The 14,692-nt window shown below is 41.2% G+C and overlaps 1 protein-coding gene across 8 annotated transcripts in view; it reads right to left on the bottom strand.

Annotated features, from left to right (window-relative positions):
• The window catches only part of TTC3 (tetratricopeptide repeat domain 3), a 100,666-nt gene that overhangs the window by 14,669 nt on the left and 71,305 nt on the right, over window positions 1-14,692 (bottom strand). For all 8 annotated transcript variants that reach the window (XM_014535641.1, XM_014535640.1, XM_014535639.1 and 5 more), the window contains 5 exons: window positions 13,165-13,326; window positions 7,610-8,720; window positions 6,673-6,738; window positions 5,164-5,313; window positions 2,061-2,200 (listed from right to left, as the gene is read on the bottom strand). In XM_014535641.1, the coding sequence (XP_014391127.1) occupies window positions 2,061-2,200; window positions 5,164-5,313; window positions 6,673-6,738; window positions 7,610-8,720; window positions 13,165-13,326 (1,629 nt within the window). The remainder of the gene's footprint in view (window positions 1-2,060; window positions 2,201-5,163; window positions 5,314-6,672; window positions 6,739-7,609; window positions 8,721-13,164; window positions 13,327-14,692) is intronic.

Below are 14,692 nucleotides of genomic sequence, written 5' to 3'. Positions count from 1 at the left end.
CAACTGCCCTCCCCTGCAGGCCTGGTCCCCCACAACTGCCCTCCCCTGCCAGCCATCTTGTGATGGTCAATTTGCATATTACTCTTTTATTAGATAGGATATACATAAATAAAACTTAAAGTCCAACACACACGCACACACACTCATGTGTGCACTGTCTGACAACCCTTCAAAACAAAGTGCCAATCCGACCCCTAGGCAATGCCCTGAGGGAATATGTTCTACCTCTTCATGCTCCCCTACACACCTTCTTAGTCATCTCTACTTGCTGAACACCCCACGTTTCCACTAAGAACCAGCTTCAAGGCCTTTCCTTCTTGTGTAGACACCTTCCCCTAAGCACTCAATTTTGTCCTGTTTTTTCATGGAACCCGTGTCATTTCCATAGATGCCGCTGGTCTGTCCCACTGCACCAAGCAGGAGCTCCCTAGGCTCCAGCCATTTTTAATACTAAGTGTGATCTAAAGTGTAGAAAAGTCACATCATTGCTCATATCCTCTGAGCTTCTTTAGGAGAGCTAAAAGTTTTAAGATTTTGCTTTAAAAGCTAAATATAAAGCATTTACTTGGAAAGTATAAAGCACAGAGAAGCCCATGGCTTATCTTTAAACAGTGACCAAAAGAGACAAAGAAATACATATATTAATAAAGTGTGTGTGTACCAGTAAAAAGTTTACTCCCCACCAGGAATGGTTAATTTTTATGTGAGCAGAAACAAATATTTTCTCATCAACAGATTCATTTATTTTTGTTTAGTTTGACAGAATGTCTAAATTGAGCATGTAAAAATATGCTAAACATAAATACTTCTGAATTTTTGGATAACCATGATTAAGACTAGACCTGCTCAAATATGAAGAGGAAAAGAGCTTTAAAGACATTATCTTTTCTGCAAATGTGTTCCCTGAAGCTACTTGGACGTGACAGAGGCAGTGTTTTATGTCTCACCATTCTTTTAAGGGCTACCTAGAAACTGCCCAGATGTGATGCTAGTGAGACATAATGAAAGCCATGTGATCACATGGCACGGCAAATGGAAAACGCATAAATGCCCTGAAAGATGAGTGTGGTGGTGTGGCCCCCGGTGACTCGGCCCCCACTGTGCAGCTCTTTGCTCTGGACGAGGCCGGCACCCCGCCTGAAACTGGAGAAGGTGGTGGAGGGATGCCTGACAGCTCTGGCGCAGACCGGCAGGGGCCTGGCAGCTCCTGCTCCTGCACTCTTGGAAGCTCCCAGGGCCACACAGGGAGTCTGGCTGCCATGCTGGAGACCAGATGGAGAGACCATGTAGATAAAAGTCACAGGGAGGCCACAGGGAGAGGGAGAGAACAAGACACCAGCATCCCGGCTGAGCCCATCCCCAGCTAAACGCAGCCAGAGGAACCACTGGCGAGACCAGCGGATAATGGCCCAGTTGCACTCAGCCCAGCTGTGGGATCACCATCAGCTAAAGTGGCTGCTAATTGAAGCCACAGCGTTTTGGGTGTTTTGTTACACAGTAGGTAACAATTAAGCTAAGTAAATCCTAGGACATATCACTGTTTAAGGAAGAAAGGGGTTAGGAATCAATCATGGAGAATTTTAGCACCAACTTGGCCCATCTGACAACTGTAAGGCCGGTATGTATTTCCAAATCCCTCACACTACAGGACGGAATTCAATGCTTTCAGGATTCAGGGTGAAAGTAATCATAAATAAAATAATCACCACAGAATCTTAGTGCTGAAAAGAAGCTTAAGATCTAGACTAGCCCACTCATTTCACAGATGCGGGGGGTGTGTGTGTGTCAAAGGTCATGGTCACAGTAGAGGGAGTGCTCAGACTAGAAGAATGCCTTTCTTTAATTCACAGTCTCACTTTATCTGCAAACATGGCAGGTTTAGAAAAAGTTTCAGGTGACATATTTCCCCAACAGATGTTTTTAAAAATTAGATGAAACCATATCTAAAATTTTCACTTCACCTGATTTAGTTTGAAACGGAGTATCAAAAATGTTAAAATATCAACAACCCTTACCCCAAAAAACAAACAATAAAAATCATTGCATTGAGCCTTACTTACGTTTCAGTGGCATCTGAAACCCTTTTCATTTCCTTCTTTAGTGCTGTTAGTCTTTCTTGTATTTCTTTTTTCTCCTGTTGCCATTTTTTAATTTCCTTTTGCAAATCTTCGAGGAACCAGTCTAATTCTGTCTTTGAGATCTAAAACCATTTTAGAAAGAGTTACTTCATGAAACAAAGGAGCCTGAGAGATCAGAATTGTGCTGGTGACCCCGCCTAGGCCCTGACTCGGGTTCAGCAGAACCGTCACAGCTGGGTGTGCTCCCGGGCTGAGCCTGGGCTACGACGTGGTCCAGGATGTGGCCTCAGCCCCAGCAGCCCTCTCCTGCCCTCCGTGAATCAGGCAGGGGGGGATGTCAGGTAACAAACCAAGAACAGATCATGGTGCTCAGAAAGGGCTTCTCAGAACCAGAGGTATCCGATCTCGGGCTCCCAGATGAGCCTGCCACTCGCAGCACGACTCAAGCAGAAGAATAAGGTTACGGCACGTCTGCACAAAAGCAAGAGGTGCGACGCAGCTGGAGTGCAGAGTGGACGTATGGAAGGCAGGGCAGGGAGAAATGGCTTCAGTGTCAAACTGGTTACAACAAGGTCTCAAGTATAAGAGGCCACGGGAGTCTGTTCGACTACAGAGAAACAGTCTTAGCTGGGCTCTGGAAGCAGAGACCTGTGGTGCAAGGAAGACATGGAGGAAATTGGAGTATTTCCTCTGAGACAGCTTTGAAAAGATTCGTGTCTGACCCCAGCAACCTCCTGTCTCTGCTGGCACTTGGTTTGCAATGGCCCGGGAGGCATTCTGGCTGGCCAGCCCAGGTCCTTGCAGACTGCCGAGTCCGACTGCAGTGGTGGGGCTGGTTCCAGCGGTTTTCAGGTGCACAGCCAACTGTTCCTGGGCAGCAGAGGTTCAGTGACAGTCCAGTGACACCCCCTCTAGCAGGTGAATGTTCTCCTCACATTTTCCTTGCTGACCCTGGATTTGCTGAGTCATTACAATGACTAAGGTGACCTCCTCTACTTACAAAATCCTGATTCTACCTGGATCACTTCTACAACTATGAGCAAAGTCCATCTGCATGCCTTGCCGCTGGCAGCCATGCTAACCTTGTTTCTCACCCACCTGTGCTTCTATTCTAAGCCAATGATTTCACCTCTGAACCAACCCTTTGGCTGGGAGATGATGTGCAACCAAAGGTTCTACTGTGGCATGACAACCACCTTGGCAACAAGTACCTGAAGGAATCAGGTATCAAAATGCACTATTATAAGCACACTCTTATAGCTCAACCACAAAATATGCTGCGGGAGCTCGCCTGCTGTTTGTACCGACCACCTTTCAATGACACGGGCCTCACAACACTAACCGGGGCAGCCTCCATGCACTTGTCTCTGACTCCACCAACGACAACGATCTGAATCCTCTTCCTGCAAATATCAGAATAAAAGAAGGAACAGCCCAGAGGATATAACTGTGTCCTCTACATGCACTGGTTTAGAGAGATAATTATAATCACTTTCTGATGATCCTTTTCTCAATTAGAGAAAATCTGGTTTCTGTACCTCTTTTTTAAAACCTCAACTTTATTCCAAAATAAGTATCTGAGGTATCTTCCACCGAGCCACACTGGCCAGGCTCAATAAACAAGTTTCCTGATTAAGGTCCCACTGAGCTAATTTTATTCTATTTAATACATTGCCCCAACTACTGATCCAGACTTCTGCAACAGGCTCTTCCTTTCTTAAATGACTACCATCCCTGTTACCTCTAGATCAGCGGTTCTCAACCTGTGGGTCGCGACACCTTTGGGGGTCGAACGACCCTTTCACAAGGGTCGCCTAAATACATCCTGCATATCAGATATTTACATTATGATTCATAACAGTAGTAAAATTACAGTTATGAAGTAGCAACGAAAATAATTTTATGGTTGGGGATCACCACAACATGAGGAATTGTATTAAAGGGTCGCGGCATTAGGAAGGTTGAGAACCACTGCTCTAGATGGAAGACCGTACAGTGGGGCCTTGACTTACGAGTTTAATTCGTTCCGTGACGGAGCTCGTAACTCAAATTACTCGTATGTCAAATCATAAATTGAACGAGTGAGACACATGATGCTGGGCTGATGTTGTGGCGTTCACTGTGACATTCGCTGCGCCAACTAGCGGTGGGGTATCTGAAGCTGGCTCGTAACCCGAATTTTAGCTCGCAACTCAAAGCAAAAAATCGGCCGAGACGGCTCGTATCTCGAAAAACTCGTTAGTCGGGACACTCGTAAGTCAAGGCCCCACTGTACTTCAAAAAGAAACACACCACGATTTCTCACATCTATAATCCCACGTCCCCCCAATTCAATCTGGCTTTGCCGCTAACTAGTATCACTCCAATAGCAGTTACACGTAATGGATACTCTTAGCCAACATAATTCCAGATCAGGAGACTCAGAAAAGGCACCCTGGGTGGCTTTGCAGTTCTGGGGTGCGTAAGCTCTACCTGTTATTCTCACCCTTACTTAGGAATAAGATGAAGATGATAATAATAGTAATAATAGTGGCAGTCAACATGCACAGAGCCCTTCCTATGCACCAGTTTTAAGTACTTTGTAAGTATTAATCTAACCCCACAAAATGAGAGCAATTATCGCCCAAATTTTCCAGGTCAGGAACTAAAGCACAGAGAAGTTAATAACCTGCCCCAAATCAGAACTGGGAGAGGGCCCAGCCTGATCTGAACCCAGCCAGTCTGACTCCAGGCCTCACACTCCTAACCACTAATGCTACACTGCCTCTCAATATAAACAAGACTAACTTGGAACTTAGTCACCAGAAATAGTTTTGGTTAATCAAGCGGACTGAATTATAGGTAAATGAAAACCCAGATTTACAGCCCCTTTCTTATATGGTGACTTGCAGAGGTCCTAAACATTGAAAAAAAAACCACCAAAGACACTGCCACTTTAATATGTCCTGGAGAAATTTGAAATAAGCAATACTGAGAAAGAATCCTTTGTGTAGCCAACAATGCAGACGCTCAGCTCATGAGCTGCACAAGCACATTCTCCTAATGATGCCACATGCTCTTAAAGAGAGGTTTCAGATAGCATTACCTTGTTTTCTTCCAAGTTCCTTTTCAACTTTTCTTCCAGGTCCCTGGTCTCTTCTGAGCCCTTCAGTTTTCTCTGCTCGTAATTTTCACAGGCTTCCTCGAGCTGCTCTTGTAAAACGTGGGACTCCTTTTCAATCTGTGAAATATCCCCCTAAAAGTAAATTACAAAGTTTTCTATTAAAGTAGCGAAAAAATGCCTATTTCTGATCTTGTTCTGAACTGCCTCTTAAAATAAACAAAGGAGAGTAAAAGGCAGATGAAAATTTTCAAGGGAAATGCCACAATGATTCAAGAATTAAAAACTCCTGAACACTGTTAAGCAAAGCCAGCTCTTTTAAAATAATGTTATTCGTATTACTGGAATTTATAATGAAACTTTTCGATCTGTACTATAACTAGTTCTGAATATTTGTCTTAGAAGGGTTTGGTATTGAATCAATAGTTTGATGTGAATGTCATTCTCTAACAATTAACATCAAGAACTATTTTTTAGGTTTAAAAGCTGCATATATTATGCATATTTTAGAAATGAACAGAACTTTTTTTTTACTTTGGTTCTACTTTAAAGTGTTTTAAATGGATAGTTGCTGATTTTTTTTTAAGTTAAAATATTATCAATGAATTGCTTTCAGTTACAACTAAACTACAGAACACCCATCATTGAGAACAGCCTACCAGTGGTTCTCAACCTTCCTAATGCCGCGACCCTTTAATACAGTTCCTCATGTTGTGGTGACCCCCAACCATAAAATTATTTTCGTTGCTACTGTTATGAATCATAATGTAAATACCTGATATGCTATATGTGTTTTCCGATGGTTGTGACCCACAGGTTGAGAACCGCTGCCAGTACCTTTTTAGCAACTATGGAGTCGATCAAATAGCTTTTCTCTGAAGGTATATTAGCCAGTAAATTATATTAATAGATTTTCTAATTCAATCATTCTTTAGAAAGTGAAGGTCTTTATAATATTATCTATATCATTCATGCGAATAAGCACTATTTATCAATTAATACAGGCTCATTATAGCACTTAAACCAGCAGTTCTCAACCTGTGGGTCTCGACCCCTTTGGCGGTCAAACGACCCTTTCACAGGGGTCGCCTAAGACTATCCTGCATATCAGATATTTACATTACGATTCATAACAGTAGCAACATTACAGTTATGAAGTAGCAACGAAAATAATTTTATGGTTGGGTCACAACATGAGGAACTGTATTTAAGGGCCAGAAGGTTGAGAACCACTGAGTTAAACAGTAAAGCCATTATACTATGAAATAAATAAGCTAGAAAAAAATCTTACCTTTTCATCTGCTTCTCCTTACCCAATTCCAACAATAAAAACAGAACAGGACCTTTTTGGTTATTCTCTGAAGCTTATTCCATAATAACATTTCATATGGAATTACTAGTAGATGGCTCCAAAACAGTTCTAGTCAGTCATTCCCATCTAGTTAAATGAATGGCACTCGAACCTTTACACAGTGTGATACAATTCTGACTCACCTGTTGTGCCTCAAAAGGATCATATGGCTCAGTATTGACTTCTCGATGTGCTACATTCCCAGACACCTTTGAGGCAAAACAAACACTCAATTTTAATCTATGTCAACTGCTCTAGTAAAATAGGTCCATTATGTAATACCATTTAAAAACATGCTCATAATTTTTGTAAGGTTTAAAAAAAAATAAAAAAGATTTTGACTCATTACTATTAACATATTAGTTCAAAGCTTTCTAGAAAATAGAAAACTTAGTGAGTAGGGGATAATCCAATCAGGGTTTAATGAATTCATGCCCAGTAAAGTTAACTACAGAGGCATCTAAATTTATTCTCATGCTTGTTAGGAAGGAACTTTTATGCACCCCCCCTCCTGTTTCTCTCCATCTGGTTGCCTTAACTCCCTCCTGCTCCCGTTTTGGTAGGAGAAACTGGGCATGCATGTGTAGCCCGGACTCTCTTTCCCTTCCTCTAGGGGGGCTGCGTGTGCAGAAAACACACTGTCCCTCCTTCTCTACATCGTATGGGGCAGGCACCCATGCTGGGAGGCCTCCGGTCCAGCGCTGTTGTAGGGCATAAACTGGTGAGTGGGGGTTCCTGTTAGGACATGCACTCTGCATAGAAAGAACCACATCTTCCAACTGTGCCTTAATATTACTAAGGTGATGTTTGGTTACATCTACTGATTCCTCTAGTTTATTTCTCAACTGGTGCAAAACTGGGGTAGAAAACAAGGGTATTATTCACTAGGCCCTAAAATTCTTTCTTGACAAGATTACCTATTATGTCCTACAAAAGGGATCATATTTTTAAGACATTTTCAGGTGAAAGCATTAGTAACCATATTTGTTCAATCATTTTAGTGTATATATATTGGCAATGAAAAATGAAAAAAAAATTTAACTTCAGTATTAAGACAACTTCTTTCTATTTAAGTCTTACCTGTATGGCAACCACTTGTGTATGTGGAATATTCGTGGCTTTATCGGTCCTTTCTGGGTTTGCTTCCTGCTTGTGGGCAGAATTTCCACAGTGACCATTATTTCTGCTGGGCTCACTCTGGGCTGGATCAGCACCACCTGTGCTGTACTGTGACTTTACTGATATCTGCAAAGAGTCCTGAAGGATCTGTGTTTCTGAGGCAATCTGGTTGCCAGGGGCATGCTCAGCATTCAAACGACGACCATCAAAATACACAGCAGCACTCTGATCTGGTCTGTCATTGGCTACGTAAGATGACACCACTGTCACTGATGTTTGCAGCTGATATTCAGTTGAAATGGTGGCCAGCGGTGTGTAAATGTTAGTGTACTGGGGCAACGTGGGGACCATGCTTATGTATGCTGGTGGTGGCGGGGCAAGCTCGAATGCCCTGAAGGGAAGGTATGTACAGTACCCTGTGACCACATGGGCTTGAGTCCAATAGGTTGTTTTCACGTCCTCATGAACTGGCTTGGGAGAAATGGAGGTCGAACGACCCTGAGGATGGCGACTTGCATCCTCAGAGGCTGCTTTGGGAGGACTGGGAGCGACCTCTTTGGACTTCTCGCCCTCTGAAACTGACCTGTGAGAATTCTCGGACACTGGTTGTGGCTTGGACACTGGTTGTGGCTTGGACACTGGTTGTGGCTTCTCAGTTTCACAGGCTGGTTTGGGAAAATCAGCAGAGGCAGGCTGGGGTTTTGCACCCTCAGAAGCTGGTGCTGAAGATAAACTGGACACTGCTTTGGACTTCACATCTGGTTTAAATTCCCTAGCGGTTGGATTCAGCGGCAGTTTAACTCGTAAGTACTCTCCTGTTTTTGACATTTCTTCCACTTTTGTCTTGATGTTTTTCTTCTTTCTCTTTTTCTTGAGTCGTGATGCAACTTTCTTCAAAGCAATACAGTTGTCAATCACAACAAAACGAGGACATCCTAGGAGGAAAGATTTCAAACCTCCAGCTTTTTCTAGTATCTGACGAGTTTCTTCTGGGAAGAATTCATATTCTTCAGAGAACATCTTGTTACTCATATCCAAGGGACCATGCTCCTCCAACAACTGAGAGAAATAACTGGGGAAAAAAATTTGCATTTATATAAGTTATTATAAGTACTTGTACATGTTCATTAGAAATATATATTTCCCAAAAAATTCTCCCAAAGCAAATACTATTTCACTTCCAGCTGATCTCAACTCCTCCCCAACAAATATTATACTCATATTAAATCTGAGAAAGGCTAACTGTAACCAATGATACTATAAATAAAGTTTTGTTTCTCCCTCAGAAAATAATTTTTAAAAAGTTTTTTTAGTAAAAACAATAAAGGGGATTAAAAAGTTACTTTATACGTTTTAATTATATAAGTATACAATCTATTTAAAAAGCAATGAAAAGAAACTTTATCTGAGAAAAAAACAAAATGTCAAGTGAATACTATAAATAAAGTTTTGTTTCTCCCTCAGAAAATAATTTTTAAAAAGTTTTTTTAGTAAAAACAATAAAGGGGATTAAAAAGTTACTTTATACGTTTTAATTATATAAGTATACAATCTATTTAAAAAGCAATGAAAAGAAACTTTATCTGAGAAAAAACAAAATGTCAAGTGAAGAGGAAATAAAATTTCCAGAAAAAATCTGATTGGAATTTGCATATAGTACATCTATTGTAATTTTTTGTTTAAGAGTAGGATGTGATTCAGAGGTACTGAAATCAATCATGTCCGATCAATAAGCCAATACAGTACAGGATCAGACCCACAGTAACAGAGCAAGTGCCTTAATCTGCCTCCAGCTCTGGACTGTGGTCACTCCAGGTCTGGGCACTATCTATTCTCAGGCTCACAAAGGCTTCCTCCTCCATCTGAATTTGGTTTCAGTCTATAACAGTGAGAAACTAACAAGACAGACACATACCACATACAACTAAGAAGGCTTTTCAAGAGCAAAAATCTCCAAAGAAACTTTCTTAGTAAATTAATGTTAACCAGGAAAACAAGTTATTTAGGAGATAAAAGCAACACTTTTTGAAGCAAAGAAAACTTCTTTCTGTGCAGAAGCTGCTGCAGATAAATGCACAGAACAAACACAAATGGCTGCCCTCTGTGCAAACGGCCGATGCTCTGAAGCATAAAGACCCAATGTCACTCTGTCAGCACTGCTGCTCTCGATACTGAAAAGTCACCCATCTCTCTTAAAGTGTTTTTTGATGACTATGTTCCCTTAGAATAATTTCTACAATTGAAACTTCCCCACATACATGATGTTTTGCAAGATAACATGTTAAATGTTTTTGCTTTAAGATTCCCATCAAACTTCATTTTTAATGGGAAATTTCTAAAAACAAAAAGGGGTTGAGGAGAGTGAAGTACAAAGCAACAAGTGATGCAGTCTCAGGAACAGTAATCCTTGTAGAGGATTTTGGCTGATTAGTATAAATAACATTGACCCTCCCCTCCTTTGTCTGAAGAGAGTCCTTTTCTGTTGGTGTTTAGTTGCCACTGAGCAAGAGCAGAACAAGCATCAATGGTGTATATGTATTTACTTCTTCTCTCCATGATGAATACTTAAGAGAATCATTGAAACATAAAACGTTCTATCTGGATGAAAATACTTAAATCCCAAATGGGGTAACTGAAGAAGAGACCACATGAAAGGAATCACCCTCCATCTCAACAACAAATTTCAAGTTACACATGTGACAAGGATAGTATGATTATGCGACCTCGTGAGCTTTTCCACAGCCAGCCATGGAGTGCTGATGCCGAGCTGGTGACAACCATCCAGCAACCAGTAGGTCACGTTCCTGAAGAATAGTCAGGAATATGAAAAATGCTCATTGTGCAATTTCAGGTGAAAAGGTAAATGACAAGGCTGAGCGTATAGTACAACCACAGTTTGCAAATTTTAAAACCTATTTTATACACAGACTTTAAAAGTCTAAGGGGATACACACCAAAAGTTAACTGTGGTTATATCTGGATGATAGAAATAATAATTTTTTTATTTTGTCCTTTCAACTTTATTTTTTAAAAATTCAAGAATCTGTATTATCTATATATATAAAAGGCTAAGCGACTGTCCGACCATCCGACCATCTAGTACCTATGATGTGCACTGACCACCAGGGGGCAGACGCTCAACACAGGAGCTGCTGAGCTGCGGTGACTTGGCTGCGGTGGTTCTCAGGTGACGCAACTCAGAATCAGAGAGGAGGGAGCCCGATTCCTTGTGGGGCTGTGCGATTCCACCTTCGGTGTGAGTTATGTTGTTGCTGGGGCACTGTCGGCCCCGAATCTGGTTTACTGTTGAGTTGCAGTGACCACAGACGCCCTTTGAGCTGCAGCACTGCCCCAGGTTCGGCGCGGGGAGGAACTGCGGGAGGTTGGCTCCAGGACGCGTCCGGCCCATCTTGCCCAGTCCTGCCCCACCAGCCACCTTCTAATTAATTTCCTTTCAATGTGCACAAATCTGTGTATTGGGCCACTAGTTACTTTTATAATCAGAAAAAATTTTTTTCAAAGAAACAGACCTTCAGGTTTTGTCCACTGGCTACGTAGCAACAAATTTTTCACACATTCAATGCAGAATAAAATTGAATGTGTGAAAAATAGTCCAAAATTTGGACTATTTCTTGCCTAGTCCAAAGAAATAATATTATAACCTTATTGTGAATAAAATTTTTATAATTACTATTATTTGAAATGCAATCCAAAATGAACTTTAACTCTATTTATCCACTTTTCTGGCCTCAAAAAAAGTCAGTTGGTTGGCATGGCTCAGTGACTGAGCATTGACCTATGAATCAGGAGGTATGGTTCAATTCCTGGTCAGGGCATGTGTCTGGGTTGCGGGCTTAATCCCCAGTGTGGGGCATGCAGGAGGCAGCCAATCAACGATTCTCTCTCATCATTGGTGTTTCTATCTCTTTTCCTCCCTGAAATCAATAAAAATATATTAAAGAAAATAAAGAAAAACCATTAAGAGGAACCCAAGAGCATATAACCAGACTAAATAGGAATGCAGCAACTGAGGAAAACAGAATGACCAAATTGTGAATGAGTGACAGGTTTTTCCAGGAGAACAGTTAGCTTTTGATTTAATTCTCTGTTGCAGATCTTAGCCCTCAGTTTCATTTCTTAAGGAAAACACCATGCACTTCTTATTAACGCCAACCTCAAAATGGTAATTCCAAATCTCTCTGAACTCTTTACTCCATTATGTCATACTAGTGGCCCGGTGCACGGATTCGTGCACATTGAAAGGAAATTAATTAGAAGGCGGCTGGTGGTGTGGGACTGGGCAAGATGGGCCAGACACGCCCTGGAGCCAAACTCCCGCATTCCCTCCCCAGCCAGCCACACCCCTGGGGTGGTGCCGTGGCTTGAAGGGTATCTGTGGTTACTGCATCTAGGCAGTAAACAAGATTTGGGGCTGACAGTGCCCCAGCAATAACATAACCCACAGCCGAAGGTGGAATTGCGCAGCCCCACAAAGAATTGGGCTCCCTCCTCTCTGGTTCTGGGGTGTGTCACCCGAGAACCGCTGCTGCCAAGTCACCACAGATCGGCAGCTCCTGTGTTGAGCGTCTGCCCCTGGTGGTCAGTGTGCGTCATAGGTACCAGACGGTCAGATGGTTGCTTAGCCTTTATATATATAGACTAGAGACCTGGTGCACAACATTTGTGCACTGGGGGGAGGGGTGTCTCTCAGTCCGGTCTGCGCCCTCTCCCAGTCCGGGACCCCTTCGGGAATGTCCACCTGCTGGCTTAGGCCCGATCCCCAGTGCGTGTCATAGCGACTGGTCCTTCTGCCGTTTGGTCGATTTGCATATTAGGGTTTTATTATATAAGATAACCACTCACACTCGCCTTAAGTGCTAATTTAACATCCACATTTTCAATCCAAAAGTAACTCACACCCAAGTTACTTCAAAAGGAAAGTCAGTTTCTCTTTTATTAGGTTAATGTCAGGAGGTCAAGTCTCCAATACCATACAGGGACACAGGGCCATCCAGCTAAATAGCCATCATCAGGCGGAAGTAAGAACACGATCTGGGCATCCTTTTCCAGGTAAAAGGTTAACACTTCACCAAGCTACTTGGCTGGACTTATAAGATGCCAAACAGATGCATCCATCAACATAAGGACAATGAGATCACATAATCATTCTCCCCCTTGTCAAATGTGTAACCTGAAATTCATGGTGAAACGTTCATGGCTGGAAACTTTTATCAGTCCTATCAGGACGTAGCAGGACAGTTTTGGAAGCAGGAAGTATCCACATTAGCAACTCAAACTGACAAAATAATCATTAGGATTTTAAATTTAATCATTAAAAACCCTCAGTTTTATTTGTATAATATTGAACAAAAGCTATAAAAACACTTTCCTTTCCCAGAGTTTACAAGCCATCAAATGATTCATTTAATAATCATTTGGGAGACAAATTAAACAACTTAACATCTTTAACTGGCAGCCCCCATATAAAATAGTTGTTGTAGAAACATTCTACTCACTCATACAGAGTTGAATTTTTTTGCTTTGGGTTAATGTCCCACAGCTTCTTTTTACGGACAACATATTCATTGCTGTGCTGTCCATACAGAGCTTCGAATTCTGCTACATCTTGCCGAAGGTGGTTAGGCACTACAAACGGGCCTGCGGAATTTGAATTGCGTCTGTTGATTTAAAAAAAAATTTTTTTTAAAATAATTGACCCATCTTTAGGTGACTGAGAATAATACAGGGTTAGGCAAAAGTAGGTTACAGTTGTTTCTATGGCAAATACAGTGGGGCCTTGACTTACAAGTTTAATTCGTTCCGTGACAGAGCTCGTAACTCAAATTACTCGTATGTTAAATCTTAAAGTGAACGAGTGAGACACGTGATGCTGGGCTGATGTTGTGGCGTTCACTGTGACGTTCGCTGCGCCAACTAGCGGAAGCTGGCTCGTAACCCGAATTTTAGCTTGCAACTCAAAGCAAAAAATTGGCCGAGAGACGGATCGTATCTCGAAAAACTCGTTAGTCGGGACACTCGTAAGTCAAGGCCCCACTGTAATGCCATAATTAATAAATAATAATACAAGAATACACAACTATAAACCTACTTTTGCCTCACCAACATTAAATGGAAATAAACATAAAGATAGTAACATGTTATGTGGTATTATGATGCAAACAAACAAAAACCTGCTATCAGAGAATTTAATGCAGAGAAGTTACCTTCCACAATTACAGTCAAGAAGTAGATGTGCCTGACTACTGAATAAGCACTTTTAATTACCTACTTATTCTTGCTACCAAGAGCACATTTTTTAAAACTCCCGGGTTTAAAAAATAAAAAGAATCAATGTTGCATTGATTGTAACTTGTTATAGTGAACAATGAAAGTTTTATTATAACTGCTATTAATTTAAAGTGAAATCGAGACTGGTACTTAATAAAAAGATTTTTTTTTTAAAGGGGATGATTTTAGCACTCTACAAAGATGCAGTTTGAGTGTGGGCTCTACACCAGATTGCTGGGTTTAAAATTCGGCTCTGCTGTTTACAAGCTCTGTGTCCTTGGGCACGTCATGCAACTACACTGTGCATTAGTTACCTTACATATAAAATGAACATAATAATAATTATCTCCTAGGGTGAAAGAGTGGATTAAATGAGTTGTACTATATGGAAAGCTCTTAGAATAATGCCTGGTATATAAGTGTAATATAAATATAGGCTATTATAATTTTAACTTAAAACAATTTCTCCACTTAAAGAATCCATGAAAATGACTGTGCAAAACAACTGTTACACAACCTCTTTAAGAAATGTAGAAAAAAACCCCAAACTTTTTTTGTGTTTTTTAGCCCCGAAAAGAGTATGATATAAAAAGGTCACTGCTACTGACTAGTTTTATTTCTACTTATGTCTATTTGTTTCTTTAAAACTTAGCTTCAACAACCAGATGTTATTAAGGTTAAACTATTACCTCATATATAACTTCCAAAACATCTCCATTTCTCCTATTTTAGCAAATATGCCAGTAATTGTTAATA

This window comes from Myotis brandtii, unplaced genomic scaffold (assembly GCF_000412655.1).
Source record: "Myotis brandtii unplaced genomic scaffold, ASM41265v1 scaffold147, whole genome shotgun sequence".
Classification (NCBI taxonomy): Eukaryota; Metazoa; Chordata; class Mammalia; order Chiroptera; family Vespertilionidae; genus Myotis; species Myotis brandtii.
Note: the sequence above shows the minus strand (reverse complement) of the source record. Positions and strands in the feature narration are given on the sequence as shown.